The following is a 20280-nucleotide window of genomic DNA, read 5'->3' as shown; positions in this document are numbered from 1 at the left end:
AAATTGATGGTAGGGATTAGGAAAGTCTTTTTGAAGGAGGAGGCTCTCAGGTTAAGATTGGAAGGGAGTTAGAGATTCCAAAAAACAAGTCAAAAAGAAAGGGAATGAAAGAAGGAAGGAAGCAACATCTATCAAGTACCTACTTTGTGCCAAGCACCGTGCTAAGTGCTTGCTAAATGCTTTACAATTATTATATGATTTGTTCCTCACAACAACCCTGGGAAATAGTTATTATTTTTATATTCATTTTACAGTTGAGAAAACTGAGGCAGATGAAGATTAAATGACTTGCCCATAGTCCCACAGCAAGTCTCTGAGACTGAATTTGAACTCTGGTATTCTCTAGAGAATCAACTCTCTTGTCTGTAGGCCCAGCATCCTATCCACTGCTTAGCTCCCTCTAAATATATCAGAATGGCAAGGGTACAAAATATGTGAAGGAAAATAATATGGAAACAGCATGGAAAGACAGGTTGAATCCAGATTAAGAAGGACTTGAAACATTAAACTGTATCTATATTTTCCTCTAAGATTTAATGGAAAGCTACTGAAGCTTCTTGATCACCAAGGACACCAAGCACTCTATGGATCTCTGGTCAATGAGTGATGGACCAATTCTAAAAAAAATGGGTGCCGGAACATAGCTTTATCTATGTTTTTAACATGATCAAGAAGCTTCAGCGAATAGCCATTTTCTAACTAGCCTCCCAGTGTCTCTTAGGCAATCATAAAGACACTGGGAGTGGGGCAGCTGGGTAGCTGGGTAGCTCAGTGGGTTGAGAGACAGACCAAGTGATGGGAGGTCCTAGGTTTGAATCTGGCCTTAGACACTGTGTGACCTGTGTGACCCTGGGCAAGTCACTTAATCTCCATTTCCTAGCCCTTACAGCTTTTCACCTTTAGAACCAATACACAGAATTGATTCTAAGACAGAAGGTAAGGATTTTTTAAAAAGAAGACATGGAGGAGAATAGGACTGGGAAGAATTTTGCCTCCCAACTCCAAAAAAAAAAAAAAGTAAGGAAAGTTGTAATGAAGGAGGTCTTTTTTTAATTTAAGACTTCAAGGTCTGTAGTTTCATTAGCATAAATGCTCTACCATTATAGTACACTTCTTTGGTGCAGATAGTCTTCATGAATAGCTGTGGTAAAATAAAACCAAAACCAAAACCAAAAAATTCATTATTATCAAAAGGCCAATTGTTTTGGAGACACTTATGCTCAGATTTTCACAGCCTAAGAGCTGTCTTTTCATAAGTAGGACTTTAACAGAGAATATTGATATTAAACAATGAATATATACTTGCAGTTGATTGGGGACAGCTTAAAATATGAAAAAAGTATCTTTAAAAATTTCATTCAAAATATAATCTACCCACTTAGCAAATGCCATATGGTGGTAGATATAACTACTGAGTTAAAAAATTGTTAATGAAAAAATGACATTATAGTGTACTAAAATTAAATAGAGATTTCTATCTAAAGAATACCAAAATGAAGATGAGTAGCATACTTTGCAATCAAACTACATTTGGAATTGTGCATTCTATTTATTCAAAAAGACAAAAATTAGTTGGCAAGTTGGTTCTAATGAAAAGCAGGTGTTTTCACAAAGCTAGGCAATAATTATAATTTCCTTTCACAAAACAGTAATTCTTTGGACAATGTCCAGTCACAGAAATTAGAAATAAATTTTAATGAATGTTCGTATAAGGTCTTGCAATGAAATTAGGTACAATTGATGAAACATTAGAAGGCAACCAGAAGGCAAAGGCAAAAAAAAAAAAAAAATACCCCACCTTCTTTAATGAGTCTCCATGGACTAAAGAAAACTTCATGCAAAAGTAATTTTGGGAGATCTGGGTGATCCTGGAATCTTTCATCAAGCCTCCTTACCACTGGGTGGATAGTTGCATGGGCAAAGCGGAAAGCAGCCGTTGAAAATATGTTGGATATTGTTGGATTCACAGTGGGATCATAGCCTTTATATGGACCAACATATTGCTCAAAAGCCCTGGGTCCAAGGATCTTGGGAATGTAATCACGGAGGGTAATCACCTAAAGAAAAAGAGAATGGGATTAATGGGCTGCTCAATCTGATATGACAAGAATGGCTGTCCTCATATTATAAATTCAAGACAAAGAATGAGGCTCGGACATGTATTATATGTTACGTTTCACCTTGGAAACATATCATGTGGATATCACCAGGATATAAACACAAGTAATCAGGTACAGAGTTAAAAAATTGCCATTCTAATCACTTTGTATATGGTGCTTCCCACTGGTATAAAGTAAGTTTCTTGAGGGCAGGATCCATTTCATATTTCTTTTAAAATTTTTAGTATTTAACAAAAGCTTTTGACACATAATTGTTGTTCAGGTGTTTTAATTAATGTTTGTTTTAATTAGTGTCATGACCCCATTTGAGGTTCTCTTGACAGAAACACTGGAATGTTTTCTTGTTTGCTTCTTCAGCTCATTTTATAGATGAGGAAACTGAGGCAAAAAGCTAGATGACTTGTCCAGGGTCACACAGCTAGTAAATGTCTGGGGCTGGATTTGAACTCAGAAATTTAAATCATCCTGCCTCCAAATTAGGCACTCTATCCACTGTGCCACCTTTCTAAACTTCACAATTAAGTAGTCAACAAATGCTTGTTGAATCAAATCAAAATGAATTGGAAAATGCACTGATTTGTGATCAGAAATCCTATTTAAATCTTAGTTCGGAATCTAACTTCTTCCAAGATTCAGCTCAAATATCACATCTTATGTAAAGCTTCCCTGATGCCTCCAGATGTCAGGGCCTCTTTTCAGCCAAAATTGCATGGCATTTACTTTGTGTATATTTAGCCATATAATTTTCCTCTGATAGAATGCAATCTGCTTGAATGTGGCAACTGCTTCATTTTTTTTTTGTATGTGCTGAATAAGCATCATACCTGAAGCATAGTAGATAATAAGTGCTAATAGATCAATAGATAAATTGATTAATTAGTACTACATGTAAACTTTGGGCTAATCATTTCCTTTTCCTGGGCTTTATTTTCTTCTCTGTAAAATAAAGCTATTGGTTCAGATGATTTCAAATATCTTTTCCAACTCTAAAACCAATCATTCCACGAAGCAAACAAACTAAAAGTAAAGACTAATTTGGGGCTTCGTCCCCTTCTCCTTGAAATCTTTCTACTAAAGTTCTCTTGATGTGCTCCATTGTGTCTGAAAGGTGACCGACTATTAGGGAATGGACTCAGAAAGACTACCAAACCAAAGAGACTTGAAAGAGTAACAAATCATGAGGATAATAATAAAATAATAATAAAAAAGGGTTGGTGGTTAGAAAAGTGCTTTATAAACAGTGGAAGCATCCTAGTATAGTGTAAACAGTGAGTCAGGACACCTGGATTTGATTCTAGTCTGTCGCTTTTCACATTTTTGATTCCAGGCATGTGGCAACGGACAGCTAAGTGGTGCAACAAGTAGGGTGTCGGGACTTAAGTCAGGAAGACTCATGTACATGTGTTCAAATCCAGTCTCAGTCAAGTAGCTGTGTGGCCCCTGACGAGTCACTTAACCCTGTTTGCCTCAGTTTCCTCATCTGTAAAATGAGCTGCAGAAGGAAATGGTGAATAATTCCAGTATCTTTTTAGAAAATCTACAAGTTATTAGTCCCACATAAAGAAAGGATAGCTATGTTTCTCCCATCCTTTCTGGTAGACATATTTCATGTGGGGAATTGGTAAAGGGAGAATGATCCCAACACTCCATACATATATAATTCCTTATCAAGTCTTTTTTTGGGGGGGAGGGTAGAGGGAGATGCCTAGATATGATTGAAGAATTTTATTGTGAAAAACTCCTCCCCTTGTACAGACTGGCAAGTCTTCATAACCTAGTTGCTTGCATCAGTGAGAGAAGTAACTTGGGTATACATATCAGGGGCAGGACTAAAATCCAGAACTTCCTGACTCTATTGTCTATCTGCTATGCCATATTAGTTCTATTTTGTTTAAGGGTCTCAAAACTTCTCTATTGCTTTTATGAACATGTGTTTTCAGTCTTCCAGACAACTCTTTAAGAATAAAATTTACTGAGGTGTCAATCTGTATTATAAAGGAAATTTCTTCATCTGAAAGTTCCCTATGTTAATTGATATAAGAAGAGTTAAAAAAATTAAAATATTGGATCAAATATGAAACCAAATTAAATTTGGTATCTATCTGAAAGAAACTAATTCCAATTAGTAATTAGTTCTAATGAGGGAAGAAATGAATATCAATGAAATAACAGATCTGGCATTCCCCAACCTCGTCTTGGGTACAATGTAAATAGAATTGTTGTTGGGTTAATAAAAATATGTATATGTTAAAATAAATCAAGGAGTGGTCTATTTTTCATAACATTCAACTGTGTACAATTAAAGTTTTGTTCTCAATTTAATTTTAGTGTAATCCTTCTGAAGAAAATATAAGATGTACAAATTTTATACTTCTCGTGCTAAATAGTTTGCCACCAGAAAATAAAAAAAATAATCCACATTCAGTTTACTTTTAAATAAGGAACTCTAGCTGTGCCAAACACCAGATTGTTTTATGGATGTCTTCACATAATTGGTCCTTAACTGTGGGGCTCATGTTTCGTGATTGGAGAATTCTTGTTTTTTTTTCACCTCTAACAACCAGACACATTATTTTGAGAGGTTTGCTGGCAAGCCAGATATAAGTGCTTTCCTGAATACAAGAAAAGGAAGCTCTATTTTCCTGTTGAATTCAGTCACCAACTGTCCATAGCAGACGAAGCTATAATGCCTTGGAAACATTCAGTTCTGTGAAGAATGAATCAATGGTGGATCATCTTATTATAAAGGAAAGTGAAAAGGAGAACAAAGTAAAGCCACTGAAAAATATGGAAATCACACAACAAAGGTGACCCCTTGTCTACAAAAAGAAAGGATTATTTCAGAGTGAACCTATTCAATGCAACAAAGACCTGCTAATTTTTTAGCCAAACAACCCATTGCACCATTTACATCAAAGAATTGTAAGCATTTTTTTCCAGCCCATTCAACTAAAAAAAATCTACTTCTGATGCCATTTACTATAATCAGTTGAGGATGTATCAGCAGAATGTGAAGCTCTAGCAAAGCGCAGAAGAGTGAAAAATGCCTTTAGCACACTGACTGATTTTTCCACCAAGTGAATTGAATCATTGGCTTATTCTGGTCTTATTAGAAGACCACAGGAAATTCAATGGAGAAAAAAATGAACAAAACAACTTGTTAATTCATAGACATAGTGATCTTTCCCTTTACCCAACTCAATTTCTTAAACAATTCAGAAAACATTCATTCCATTCCTACTTCATGTAGGATCCAATGTTTAAACAAAGCACAAATCCTATATTCATGCAACTCTCAGATTAATAAAGGACATAACACAGTTGAATATAATATGTAATAATACATGAAGCCAAAAAAAAGTGCTAAATAAAATGCTATACAAAACACAAGGGAAAAAAAAGGTGGTGTTAAGGAAGGTTTCTTGGAGGAGATAGCATTTGAATTGGGGCTTAAGGAATGAATAGTAATTCAGCATGGAAGGATGGAGAGGGCGGACATTCATGACATAGTGAATTGTATGAGCAAAGCCAGCAAGATGGAAAAATGAAGTGTGTATTACAGAGACAGAGAGTAATCAGATTTGACTGGAGCACAGAATGAAGTCAAGCTCCATGGAAGGCAATAGAATAAGATTAATTCTGTAGGGAAAGAAATTGTGGAGAACCTTGAATACCAAGTGGATGAGTTTGTACTTTTTAATGTAGAAGTAGACACTAAAGATGCTTTTTTCCCCAGCAAGAGTGGTTTATTTAGTTTAATAGTTTTATTTTGTCTTTTCTCAAACTTCTGGGAAAATTGTTTTCTTCAATCAAAGAACATGAGTAGGAAAAAAGTTCTGCCATATACATTGTCACATAAATAAACATGCACTCGTTATAGAGATGAAAGCAAATATCTTTTCAGGATTTTTTGGCTTGAATTTATTATACTTTTAGTTACTGTTCATCCTGAATGGACTTTTGTAACTGGTTCCAGTTGTTTTTTGCTGTTGTTGAATCAATTCAGTTGCGTTGGCCATTTCATGACCCCATTTGGGGTTTTCTTGGCAAAGAAAATGGATTGCTTTGCTGTGTCCTTCTCCAGCTCATTTTCTAGATGAGGAAATTAAGGCATACAGTGTGAAGTGATTTGCCCTGGTCACACAGCTAGTAAATGTCTGAGATCAGATTTGAACTCAGGAATATGAATCTTCCTGATTCCAGGCCCTGTACTCTATCCGCTGCACTATATAGATGCCAGCAATTTGTACTTAAAGTGAAGAAACACAGGCAAACTCCTTGATTAATAAGTATACTTGCAAATACATATCAGAGGCAGGACTAAAATCCAGATCTTCCTGACTCTGTTATCTATCTGTTATGCCATATTAGTTCTATTTAGTTTAGAGGTCTCAAAACTTCTCTATTGCCATTATGAATATGTGTTTTCAGTCCTCCAGACAACTCATAAGCATAAAGTATTTCTCAATAAAAAACAACAATTATAAAACCATCAAGTGTGTCCGCACTTCTGAAAGTGTCTCAGAGGATATTTCACTAGAGTTCTTGTCTTTTCCCCATGCAGAGCCTCCTATTCTCCTCCCAGGTAAGGAGCTGTAATATGGATCATCATTCTGGGTACCAAAAATCATCTTCAAAAGAGCAGTGTTTTCAGAATTCTTATTCCCTTTGGCTGATTGGGAAATATAACTTCCAAGAAAAATATATGTCCTCCTGCAATTCCTAGAATCAATCATAAAACAAAGGGAGAACAAGAGGGAAAGAAGAAATTCTGGCCTTGTGCTGCCTGTGAACCTGGCCAACAAAGGAGCAGCCGAGTAGCAGACTTTGAAAATAAAGGTTTGACATAGAAGTCTACTAGAAGACATTGCGATTTAAATGTTTCTGAATGGAGGTGCCCCGACTTCCCGTCACCTCAGAGAAGCAGCTTTCAACAATCTACAAAGTTTGGTGTCTGGACTTGGAAAGAACCTTCTTCTAGTAGTTGGCACTAATGGTATGAGAAAATCATATTAAAATAAGAAATTTAATCCACTGGTCCAAAGAGTAAGAAATTGGCAATTGATCTCCATAGGGAAATGCTCAAGGTTGAAGTAGAGATCGAAGGGTCTGATCCAGCTCCAATTGCTAGAGAGGAAGAAGAGACTGATAGTCAGGGGCAAACCCCAAGCCTGGACTCCCCCCCTTTAGCCTCCATCTGTGTCAGGTCTTTTCCAAGCTGCGGCCATACTTATCCAGGCTTCTCCTTACCACTGTGCACTTAGTACTTTCAAGAAGAGAAAAGATAAGCTCTGTGCTTAGAAATTAGAAGATGAAATTAAGGGGAACAATTAATCTCATTAAGTACGTGTACAACTAATAAACATTTATTGAGCGCTTATTAAATATAAGACACTGTGTTGGGGAAACAAAGGGAAAAAAGAAAGTGTTCTTGGCCTCAAAAATCTTATATTTTCCATAAAAAGAGAAAATCTATACTTAATGTCAATCTACAAGCAGCTTCTTTATATCTTTTGGGAGATCTACCTGTTGTATATTGAGGAAGACTGAGGAGAAGAAAAAAGAAAGAGGATGAAGGAACTTCTCTTTTGGGAAAACTCTTTTAACTCTTATATTGCAAAGAAATATGATAAAGACAATTTTTGAAAGGCTGTCAGCTATCCTGATAAAGCTGAAGAGTAGGATTTTGTTTCTAGAAGAGAAGGGAAGTCAGTCTCTGAAATTATGAGTGAAGATGATTTGGCTGTGATTTTTTCCACCCTTGATATGCTGTAAGCAATCACATCTCTATTTTATTATTTATTATAGTTAATAAATTGTATAGCATGTTGCAAATGAAGCTTTTTAAGTTTAGTAGTTGGGAGGATTTGATACATATAGATAGATAAGTAAAAACTAATTGGAAGAAATGTTTTCCAGTTTATTTAATAAATAATATTTAACAAACTGGGGAGGGCCTTCAAAATTGATCCAGTATTGAGAAATATGTTTACAACTTTAGTAAATAATATGAAAATATCAGAGCATGTCTCTTCATTGTTTTTGAACCTAGGATAGAAATGCCTAAAGGAAAATGTCTAGTGGCTAATAGAGATAGGTGATTACCCTTTTGAGACTGGTCATAAGGGTTGACCCAAACTTCCTGTTACATAAATATATAATATAGATATTATATATATGTATATATAATATAAATAGATTATATAATATATAAATAGAAATAGAACCTGTNATCTTTCCCTTTACCCAACTCAATTTCTTAAACAATTCAGAAAACATTCATTCCATTCCTACTTCATGTAGGATCCAATGTTTAAACAAAGCACAAATCCTATATTCATGCAACTCTCAGATTAATAAAGGACATAACACAGTTGAATATAATATGTAATAATACATGAAGCCAAAAAAAAGTGCTAAATAAAATGCTATACAAAACACAAGGGAAAAAAAAGGTGGTGTTAAGGAAGGTTTCTTGGAGGAGATAGCATTTGAATTGGGGCTTAAGGAATGAATAGTAATTCAGCATGGAAGGATGGAGAGGGCGGACATTCATGACATAGTGAATTGTATGAGCAAAGCCAGCAAGATGGAAAAATGAAGTGTGTATTACAGAGACAGAGAGTAATCAGATTTGACTGGAGCACAGAATGAAGTCAAGCTCCATGGAAGGCAATAGAATAAGATTAATTCTGTAGGGAAAGAAATTGTGGAGAACCTTGAATACCAAGTGGATGAGTTTGTACTTTTTAATGTAGAAGTAGACACTAAAGATGCTTTTTTCCCCAGCAAGAGTGGTTTATTTAGTTTAATAGTTTTATTTTGTCTTTTCTCAAACTTCTGGGAAAATTGTTTTCTTCAATCAAAGAACATGAGTAGGAAAAAAGTTCTGCCATATACATTGTCACATAAATAAACATGCACTCGTTATAGAGATGAAAGCAAATATCTTTTCAGGATTTTTTGGCTTGAATTTATTATACTTTTAGTTACTGTTCATCCTGAATGGACTTTTGTAACTGGTTCCAGTTGTTTTTTGCTGTTGTTGAATCAATTCAGTTGCGTTGGCCATTTCATGACCCCATTTGGGGTTTTCTTGGCAAAGAAAATGGATTGCTTTGCTGTGTCCTTCTCCAGCTCATTTTCTAGATGAGGAAATTAAGGCATACAGTGTGAAGTGATTTGCCCTGGTCACACAGCTAGTAAATGTCTGAGATCAGATTTGAACTCAGGAATATGAATCTTCCTGATTCCAGGCCCTGTACTCTATCCGCTGCACTATATAGATGCCAGCAATTTGTACTTAAAGTGAAGAAACACAGGCAAACTCCTTGATTAATAAGTATACTTGCAAATACATATCAGAGGCAGGACTAAAATCCAGATCTTCCTGACTCTGTTATCTATCTGTTATGCCATATTAGTTCTATTTAGTTTAGAGGTCTCAAAACTTCTCTATTGCCATTATGAATATGTGTTTTCAGTCCTCCAGACAACTCATAAGCATAAAGTATTTCTCAATAAAAAACAACAATTATAAAACCATCAAGTGTGTCCGCACTTCTGAAAGTGTCTCAGAGGATATTTCACTAGAGTTCTTGTCTTTTCCCCATGCAGAGCCTCCTATTCTCCTCCCAGGTAAGGAGCTGTAATATGGATCATCATTCTGGGTACCAAAAATCATCTTCAAAAGAGCAGTGTTTTCAGAATTCTTATTCCCTTTGGCTGATTGGGAAATATAACTTCCAAGAAAAATATATGTCCTCCTGCAATTCCTAGAATCAATCATAAAACAAAGGGAGAACAAGAGGGAAAGAAGAAATTCTGGCCTTGTGCTGCCTGTGAACCTGGCCAACAAAGGAGCAGCCGAGTAGCAGACTTTGAAAATAAAGGTTTGACATAGAAGTCTACTAGAAGACATTGCGATTTAAATGTTTCTGAATGGAGGTGCCCCGACTTCCCGTCACCTCAGAGAAGCAGCTTTCAACAATCTACAAAGTTTGGTGTCTGGACTTGGAAAGAACCTTCTTCTAGTAGTTGGCACTAATGGTATGAGAAAATCATATTAAAATAAGAAATTTAATCCACTGGTCCAAAGAGTAAGAAATTGGCAATTGATCTCCATAGGGAAATGCTCAAGGTTGAAGTAGAGATCGAAGGGTCTGATCCAGCTCCAATTGCTAGAGAGGAAGAAGAGACTGATAGTCAGGGGCAAACCCCAAGCCTGGACTCCCCCCCTTTAGCCTCCATCTGTGTCAGGTCTTTTCCAAGCTGCGGCCATACTTATCCAGGCTTCTCCTTACCACTGTGCACTTAGTACTTTCAAGAAGAGAAAAGATAAGCTCTGTGCTTAGAAATTAGAAGATGAAATTAAGGGGAACAATTAATCTCATTAAGTACGTGTACAACTAATAAACATTTATTGAGCGCTTATTAAATATAAGACACTGTGTTGGGGAAACAAAGGGAAAAAAGAAAGTGTTCTTGGCCTCAAAAATCTTATATTTTCCATAAAAAGAGAAAATCTATACTTAATGTCAATCTACAAGCAGCTTCTTTATATCTTTTGGGAGATCTACCTGTTGTATATTGAGGAAGACTGAGGAGAAGAAAAAAGAAAGAGGATGAAGGAACTTCTCTTTTGGGAAAACTCTTTTAACTCTTATATTGCAAAGAAATATGATAAAGACAATTTTTGAAAGGCTGTCAGCTATCCTGATAAAGCTGAAGAGTAGGATTTTGTTTCTAGAAGAGAAGGGAAGTCAGTCTCTGAAATTATGAGTGAAGATGATTTGGCTGTGATTTTTTCCACCCTTGATATGCTGTAAGCAATCACATCTCTATTTTATTATTTATTATAGTTAATAAATTGTATAGCATGTTGCAAATGAAGCTTTTTAAGTTTAGTAGTTGGGAGGATTTGATACATATAGATAGATAAGTAAAAACTAATTGGAAGAAATGTTTTCCAGTTTATTTAATAAATAATATTTAACAAACTGGGGAGGGCCTTCAAAATTGATCCAGTATTGAGAAATATGTTTACAACTTTAGTAAATAATATGAAAATATCAGAGCATGTCTCTTCATTGTTTTTGAACCTAGGATAGAAATGCCTAAAGGAAAATGTCTAGTGGCTAATAGAGATAGGTGATTACCCTTTTGAGACTGGTCATAAGGGTTGACCCAAACTTCCTGTTACATAAATATATAATATAGATATTATATATATGTATATATAATATAAATAGATTATATAATATATAAATTAAAATAGAACAATATATAAATAGAAGATACCCCTAGGGTTTCAGTTATTGGTTTTCAAAATATTTTTTTTAATCCTTACATTCTGTCTTAGAACCAATACTGTTGGTTCTAAGGCAGAAGAGTGGTAAGGGCTAGGCAATGAAGGTTAAGTGACTTTTCCAGGGTCACACCTCCCATCTCTGAGTCTGGCTCTCAATCCACTGAGCCACCTAGCTGACCTCTTTCAATATATTTCAAAGATGAACACTCCAAAAGAATGGAAGTGGTTATGGGCAGAAGTATTTTAAAAGTTATTTTTTATGATGACAAAATAAAATCAGCAAGTACTATGTGCCAACTTTCTTTTCTCTATAAATCATGTGCTCTATGCATATGCTAAGAATATGCTTGATGAGAATATGAGGAGACAACAGGGAAACTTTTATAGACTATATACCAGAATATATATTCATAGTTAATTTATTGTGTAACTGACATAAGACTCTACCATATTTATTGCTTATAGACAATAAAAACACATTTGACTCAGTAGAATAAAATCCAGGTTTAAAATCTCTCCTGTAAAAGGTACCTCCCATGAATATGATTAGATCATATAAAATTCCTACATGAATAAATTCATAGTGATAACCTTGTTCAATGATTCTTTGTGTATCAATAGAGTGAAAACAGAGCAAGTATATATCTATATCTGCCTATCTATCATATACATGCCAATCAAAATCCATTTATTATTCATAATTTTTAGATATAGCCAATGTAGGAATTTATTTAGCTGAACCACTCACATTTATGATGAGGGTTTTATTATCTTTTTATTTGTAGAAGAGCAGTGAAAGGGACAGATTGTAAATACATGTAATTTTTTTAAAATAAGTAAACACCCAATGTTTATTTAGTATTTACTATGTTTCAGGCACTATGCATGAATGAGAAAAAAAGTGAAAGTAGTCCCTGCTCTCAATAAGCTTACATTATGGCTGAGAGGGCATACACAAAAAATAAATATAAATAAAGGCAATTAAATGCAGTATAGTGATGGAAAAACTAGCACTTGAGGTATGTGGAAAATGTTTATGTTGAATATGATAATAAGGCTGAGTCTTAAAATGAAAAATTCTAAGAAGGAGAATTGAGAAGAAAGTGAATTTCATTCAGAAGATAGTAGGATATTTCCCCAATAAAATAGACATTGGATATTTTCAGTGCAAAGTTATGGTGATGAGAGGATGCTGCATGGGTGGAACAGAAAGAAAGCTACTTTGGACAATAGTGTGTGAGAATTGGGAGTAAGGTATGCAACCATATATCAAAGGTTCTCTCATTTAGAAGATCCTGGACACATTTCAAATGGAAGATGAATTCTCTACAGAAGACATTTTCCAGATGTCCCATTCTAGGGATGATATGACATTTATGCTAAGTATATTGAGTCCCAAAATACCATGAGTCCTCCTCTTTGAGAAGACCACTCCATAGCAATGAGACGGGTCAATCCTTCAAAAAAAAAGTGAATGATGACTAAATATTGTCCAGATTGTGACACAGGTGGATAAATAGGTATCTTGTTGTGTAATTAGAATCTGCTCCCCAGAACTCTAAATCCCAGTTCCCACTTTCATCATTCTCATGTTAGAGCCTGACGTTTTGGAGATAAAGTTTGTGTGTGACCCCACCACTCCCTCTTTTTTCCCTGATCAAGCTGGGAAAGCAGGCTTTATGCCAGGCAGGAGAATCTACACATGTGGGTTTACTTTTTGTTAGATAATAGGTTTGAACTTCTATTTCTTTTAGTTTATTTTCTTTCTACTTCAAGTGATTATTAATAAAATTTATAAAATATAATACTTGGAGTTATTGATATTAATTTAAATCTTACATTGTATCAGCACTAGAGATCAATTATAAACAGAGTCCAGATTTGAGCAAGTGGTAGAGAATAGGCTGAATGCTATTTGGGAACCTGTAGTGCTTTCTATGATTCCAAAATGTTCTTTTCCACAAAAAATCATGTTTTTTAAACATCCTTCTTGAAGTGTTGGAAGATGATTGAAAATTATAAGACTTGGTAGTCTCAGAAGAATTGAGATAACAGAAAAATCAAAAAGTAATGGAAAGATTTGTTGTGGGTATAATTCAGCTGCAGGATATTGTGATGATCTATTACATGTAAGAAATGGCATAAAAGAAAACACCAAAGACATATATGACCAGAGAAACAAGAAGGGCAGTGAGGTAGCAATGGAGGGGATAATAATCAACTGGAAAACATCAGCCTACACATAGCTTTGGCATCCATGAATTATTAAAAACTCCTGAGGACAGTCCTTAAGGTATGGGGTAGGTCTACTATAGGAAGATTATGGGAAGATGTGTAAGAATCATATTGGATGGATGAGACACATGGATAGGTTGTCTATGGGTAGGAAAGTTACCAATTCATATTGAGATCATGGATCTAGTTAAGTTTTTATTCTATTATCTATGTGACTGATATTTTTCTTGTTCTTCTTGAAGTATAAGTACTTCACTGCAGGTTTGCACATATAGATAAAATAATAAACAGAAAAACCCACAGAAAAGGGAACAAGTATTTACTTAAACACGTATTATGTAGTAAGACAATGGACTAAAAACTTTGCAAGTATTATCTCATTTTGATCTCATTTGATCCTTGCAGTATCCCTGGGAGATGGGCATGATTATTAACCTCAATTTATAGATTAGGAAATTGAGGCACAACAAGATTAAGTCACTTGTCCATGATCATAGAGCTTGTAAGTGTGAGTCTGAATTCAAACTCAGGTTTTCCTGACTCCTGGTCCACCAATCTGTCCAATATTCCACCTACCTGCCCTATTATAAACTTATGGACTGTGTAACGCTGGGCAAGTTACTTCCTGCCTGTGAACCTCATATGAAAGATTTAGACTCCGTGACCTCTAAGTTCCCTTTCAGCTCTAACTCTGAGACTTATCAAAAGGATATCCAGGAAATGTCTTGAACATTCTGTGAGACATTTTCATTGAAGCACAAAAGCCAACTTTTATAAATTGAAATAACAGGATTTAAAAAAAAATCCTAAACTATCTTACTTAATTGATAGTTTAAAAAAGTTAATTAAAATCAGTGTGGAATAGTATATAGAGATAGTCTCAGAATCAGAAGACCTAGGTTCAATTCCCACCTGTGACACACAATGACTATCTAACTCTAGATTATTGAATTCTCAGAGCCCCAAGCAACTTTCCAAGATAACAAATTTGCAGAGCAGACACAGATTTGCATTGTTAGAATTTTCACCAAAAGCATTTTTCACTAATGAAATCTATTGCTTAATCTAAATAAAACAAACACTAACTTTTGTGTGTGCTGACTTCCTTAAAATTCATAATTTTCAGAAATTCCCTGCAAATAAGGATTATTCATTTACTGCATTTGCATCTTTAGGGCCTAGTACAGTGCCTAGCATATAACTATAGTAGGTCATTAAGAAATATTTACTCATTTGTTGTCACAGAAATTTTAAATTTGCGACATTGGTTCTATATTGTTTAGCACAACCTGTCCAAACTTGGATCTGTGCAAATATCCAGACCTCAACCCCTGCCTCCTGCCGCAGAACTCTAATGGATTTCTCTAATCATAAGTCAGCTAAGAGAGTACTGTTGTGACTTTGTAATGCAGATGGTGCCGCACGCAGAAAGGTGGGACACAATTTACAAGGGCAAATGTTTTGAGCTTCCTCTCAACCTCTCAAAAATGTTAATGTTTTTTTTTTATATATTCTTAGCATGAGCAGCAACATTTTGATCTTTAATATTCTCACTCGACACTTATTGGTTTCATCTCATTAAATGGAAGGAAAACAGACAACTCTTATACATCTAAGACAAAGAGCCAGTGTTGAGATTAACTGTAAACTCAATTTGTGACAACTCTTCCATCTCTAGCTTACCAGGGATTTAACTTCCTATCCCAGAGGAGGGTATCGTATATATTGTGTCAAAGGAAAGTAAGAGGGAATTTGGTATTAAAGGTTGGCATATCACCACTAATCCCCAAAGTCAGCCACTTGCAAATAGCCAACTAAGGCTCTTTAAAATAATTACACCATATCTTGATTGAATTTTCTGTGTTTGACCTTGACAGTTTGGAAAAAAGCATGTTTTACTGTTTTACCATTTCCTTCATCATCTAGACTTAAATGTAGATTATTCCATTTGTGAGCTTTTCTGTTAAAATATGTAAATACCCATAGAAATTTGAGCTGAAAAAGATATTAAAGCTCATCTGAACACTGGATTTAGGTAAAAAAATATGTGTTCCAAACCATCTCTGCTATTTACTATCCATGTGAACTGGGACAATTATTTATCTCCACAGATTTAATTTCCTTCATCTTTAAAATAAAGGAATTTAATTAGATGGTCTATAAATTCCCTTCCAACTTTAAGCTTAGAATTGGCTTACAAACTTGTCATATGTAATACATATCACTCCCCGCCTCCCATTCAATCAACTCTAGTGGTTCTCTTTTACCTCCAAGATCCAATATAAAACCATCTATTTGGCAATTTAGAGCCCTTTACCACCTGTTCCCCTCCTACTTTTCAAGTCTTCCGTCATTTTACTCCACTTCCCAAACCCCATATACAGTGATTCAATGACATTCACCTCCTTTCTGCTCCTCCCATAAGACATTCCAACTCTATATTCCAGGCTTTTTTTTACTGGTTGTACTCCCTACCTAGAATTTCTTCCCTGTTCATCTCTGGATCCTGACTTCCCTGGTCTCCTTCAAGTTCCAGTTATAATCCTACCTTCTTCAAGAAGGCTTTTCTGTTCCTCTTTGAATTTAGCCAGTGCTCTAATTATATTTTCCAATTTATGCTTTTAAATGTTTTGTTTATACATTATTGTTTTTATAATGAATATCCCATTAGACTCTAAACTCCTTGAGAGTAGAGACTGCCTTATGCCTTTTGTATCTCAGTGCTTAGTACATTACCTTGTATATAATTGGTGATTATAGATAGTTCTTGACTAACCCATATGAAATGAAAAGAAAAGAAGTTCATAGACTTTAGAGATGGAAGGAAGTTTTTACATCCACTGAGGCAGTATAGTACTGCAAAAACAACACTGAATTTGGAGTTAGAGAATCTAGGTTTGCATCTCAACATTAGGACCTTGAGCAAGTCACTAAACCTCTGTGAACTCCAGTGATTCATCCAGAAAATGAGGTTGGGCAAGATGACTTCTAATGCCCTTTTTATAGCTACAAATATTCAATTATGATGTAATTGAGGCCACTCATTTTTCTTTTTTTTCTTAAAAATATTATCATTTATTTTTAACATTCTTTTCTTTTTAAATTTTAAGTTCCATATTCTCTCTCTCCCAATATTCCCCCAGTTTTTGAGAAGGCAAGAAAAGAATAACAATTATATATGTGAAATCATGCAAAACATATATTTCCATATTAGCCAGATGACACAAAAACAATAAAATGAGAAAATAATACCTAAATTTGTACTTAGAGTTCATTAGTTCTTTCTCTGGAGATGGACAGCATTTTTTTCATGTAGCCCTTCAGAATTGTGTTGGGTCATTGTATTGATCAGAGAAGCCAAGTATTTTTTCATAGCAAATCATTACTAAAAATATTGCTGTTACTGTTACAATGATCTCCTCCTACTCTTGCTCACTTCATTTTGTAACAGTTCATGTAGGTCTTGCCATGTGTTTTTTCTTCTGAAACTATCTTCCTCATCATTTCTTATAGCACAATAATACTCCATCACAGTCATATTTCACAACTTGTTCATATTCCCCAATTGATGAATATTTCAGTTTCCAATTCCTTGCCATGATAGGAAGAGCTGATATAAATATTTTTGTGCATATCAGTGATTTTCTTTTTTCCTTTGAATTCTTTGGAGTATGGACTTAGTAAAGGTATTTCTAAATCAAAAGATATGCACAATTTTGTATCGCTTTGAGTGTAGTTCCAAATTATTTTCCAGAATTTTTAAATCATTTCACAACTCCACTAATAATTTAGTAGTGTACCTGTTTTCCCTCATCACCTCCAGCATTTCTTATATCTGATAGGTGTGAGGTATTACCTCAGAGTAGTTTTAATTTGTATTTATTAACAAATAATGATTTAGAACTTTTTTAAATATGCCAATGGATAGCTTTGATTTCTCCTTCTGAAAACTTACTGTTCATGTCCTTTGATCATATATTCTTGGGGAATGACTTATTTTTATAAATTTGGCTTAGTTTCTCATGTATTTGATAAATGAAGCTTTATCAGAGAAATTTTCTGTGAAAACTTTTAACATAGCTTCATTGTCTATGGTACTTTTTAGCACAATTTAGTTTCCCTTTTTATCTTTTTTTTTAAACCCTTACCTTCTGATTTGGAATCACTACTGTGTACTGGTTCCAAGGCAGAAGAGTGGTAAGGGCTAGAAAATAGGGGTTAAGTGACTTGCCCAGGGTCACATAGCTAGGAAGTATCTGAGGTCAAATTGGAGCCCAGAACCTCCTGCCTCTGGGCCTGACTCTCAATCCACTGAGCCACCCAGCTGTCCCATCCTCTACCACTCTTAAAGCTTTCTTTAACTCTTCCAAGGCTTCTTATTGGTCTTTGGTCCAATTAGCATTTTTCTTTGAGGCTTTTTTGTAGCTCTTTCCACATTAATGCCCTCTTCCAAGTTAATATCCTGGTCTGCTCTGCTTCTGTAGTACTTTAATGATCATGTTAAATTGTTGTTGTTTGCTCATTTTTATAGCCTATTTCCTGATTTTGAACTTCATTTTAAGTTGGGCTCTTCTTCTCACTTGGAGGTGGGGAGGTACTATCCCAAACTTCAGTTTTCTCATCTGTAGAATTTTGATGATCCTTTTCTCACCTTCCTAATAGTGTTGTTGTGAGGACTGAATGAAACCATGTAAGCCACACACTTGGCATAACTTCAAAATTCCATATTAGTATCTACAATTCTTTTTCATCTAGTGGAATGCAAATTTCTTATGAAGTAATTTCATTTTTGTTCTTGAATCCATTTCTTACAAAGGAAATTCTTAAGTTTTCAAAAAGTCCAATAGTCTTTGTTCAGTTGTTTTAGTTGTGTCTAGTTCTTTATGACTTTATTTGTGGTTTTCTTGGCAAAGAGGATTACTTTGCTATTTCATTTTCTAGCTCATTTTGTAGGTCATGAAACTGATACAAACAGGGTAAAGTGACTTGTCCACAGTCCTAGAGCTGGTTAAGTATCTGGGGCCAGATTTTAACTTAGGAAGATTAATATTCCTGACTCCAGGCTAGGCACTCTATATACCTAACTGCCCAAATCGTCCTTAATATTATTGTTATTATTTACCATTTTGTTATTATGATGTAAGAATAAAGATGTGTGCTTCTATTAATGACTTCTGCAATATTTGGAAGTTGGACAAACTCCATAGGATTGAAATATTTATTTTAAGAACAAATTTAATACTCAAAGATCCTTTTCCAAGATAAAATATTCCATCTATTGCCTCTGTGCATTCTCACAAACATTTTCCCATTCTTGAATTGCACTCTTCCTTTGTCTAATTCTTAGAATCCTTTGCTTCCTTCAAAATTCAACTCAAATTCAATTATCTGTGAAAACATTCCTAATCAGTCCATTTTTTAAAGTGTTCATTCCCTTTATTTCCTCTGCTCTAAAATGATTGATTACCTGGTTTTTAATAGAACATAAGATCCTGGGTGAGGGTAAATATTGCTTATTTTTTGTCTTTTTATTCACTAATAGGCAACAATGGAACCTGTACAAATTAGGTCCTTAATAAATATTTATTACATTAAAGTGCATTCATGGTATGGGGAAAGAGGAAGTGAAGATCTTAGAGAAAGTTTTAGAATTAGAAACTCTGGGGTTGAATGATCATTCTGTGATATGGGACAATTTACTAACTTTCTGAGTCTCAATTTCTTGATTCTTAAAACGGATTACATAGCCATCATGTTCATTCTAGTTATAACTATATAATTCTATGTTTGTTCTGGGAAATGTAGGATATGTATTTTAAAGCACCAACTATGTGCCAGGGATGATAGAGATTATCTAGTCTGTATCATAGTATCCCCTAAAGAACTTTTGCATAAGATAATGTAGTTTGTAGTTATCTTATACTATTTCTTTGATAGTATACTATGAAAAAATATATGCTGATACTATCATCATTAATTCCACAAGGTCAAGGCCCTGTTTTATATCAACTTTATGTCTACACAGATCCTAGCATATGGTATTGAACACAGAAGGCACTTAGGTGTTTATAAATTAAAAATCACTATACAGGAGAAAAATGTAGAGAAATGGCACTTGATCTGCTCTTTGAATGATAATGGCTCATATTTATGTAGCAACTCAAAAGTAATTAAAACCAATATGATTTATAGAATAGAGTGTTAGATTTAGAGCCCAGAAAACCTGAGTTCAAATTGCCTCTTGGAATCAATGACAAAACAAACTATCCATGACAGAAAAGTGATATATTTGGAATGTTGAATAAAACATATGTTGGGGTTTTTTTTGTGTGTATAGTCATTGGGGGAATATATTTTTGCTTGACTGTATATTTGTTAAAAGAAATTTGTTTTTTTTGTCTTGTCTTCATTTGGGTGGTGGATTTAGGAAGACAAACTCTGTTTCTCTTAATTTTTAAAAATAAAGAGAAAAGGGGCAGCTGGGTAGCTCAGTGGAGTGAGAGTCAGGCCTAGAGACAGGAGGTCCTAGGTTCAAACCCGGCCTCAGCCACTTCCCAGCTGTGTGACCCTGGGCAAGTCACTTGACCCCCATTGCCCACCCTTACCAATCTTCCA

At 34.8% G+C, this 20280-nt stretch overlaps 1 protein-coding gene across 1 annotated transcript in view; it reads right to left on the bottom strand.

The window, feature by feature from the left end:
• Positions 1-20280, bottom strand: part of TPO (thyroid peroxidase) — a 229982-nt gene that overhangs the window by 112152 nt on the left and 97550 nt on the right. Inside the window, exon 7 of the mRNA XM_044659561.1 lies at positions 1799-2057. Within this exon, the coding sequence (XP_044515496.1) occupies positions 1799-2057 (259 nt within the window). The remainder of the gene's footprint in view (positions 1-1798; positions 2058-20280) is intronic.

Source organism: Gracilinanus agilis, chromosome 2, assembly GCF_016433145.1.
Source record: "Gracilinanus agilis isolate LMUSP501 chromosome 2, AgileGrace, whole genome shotgun sequence".
In the NCBI taxonomy this organism is placed as follows: Eukaryota; Metazoa; Chordata; class Mammalia; order Didelphimorphia; family Didelphidae; genus Gracilinanus; species Gracilinanus agilis.
Note: the sequence above shows the minus strand (reverse complement) of the source record. Positions and strands in the feature narration are given on the sequence as shown.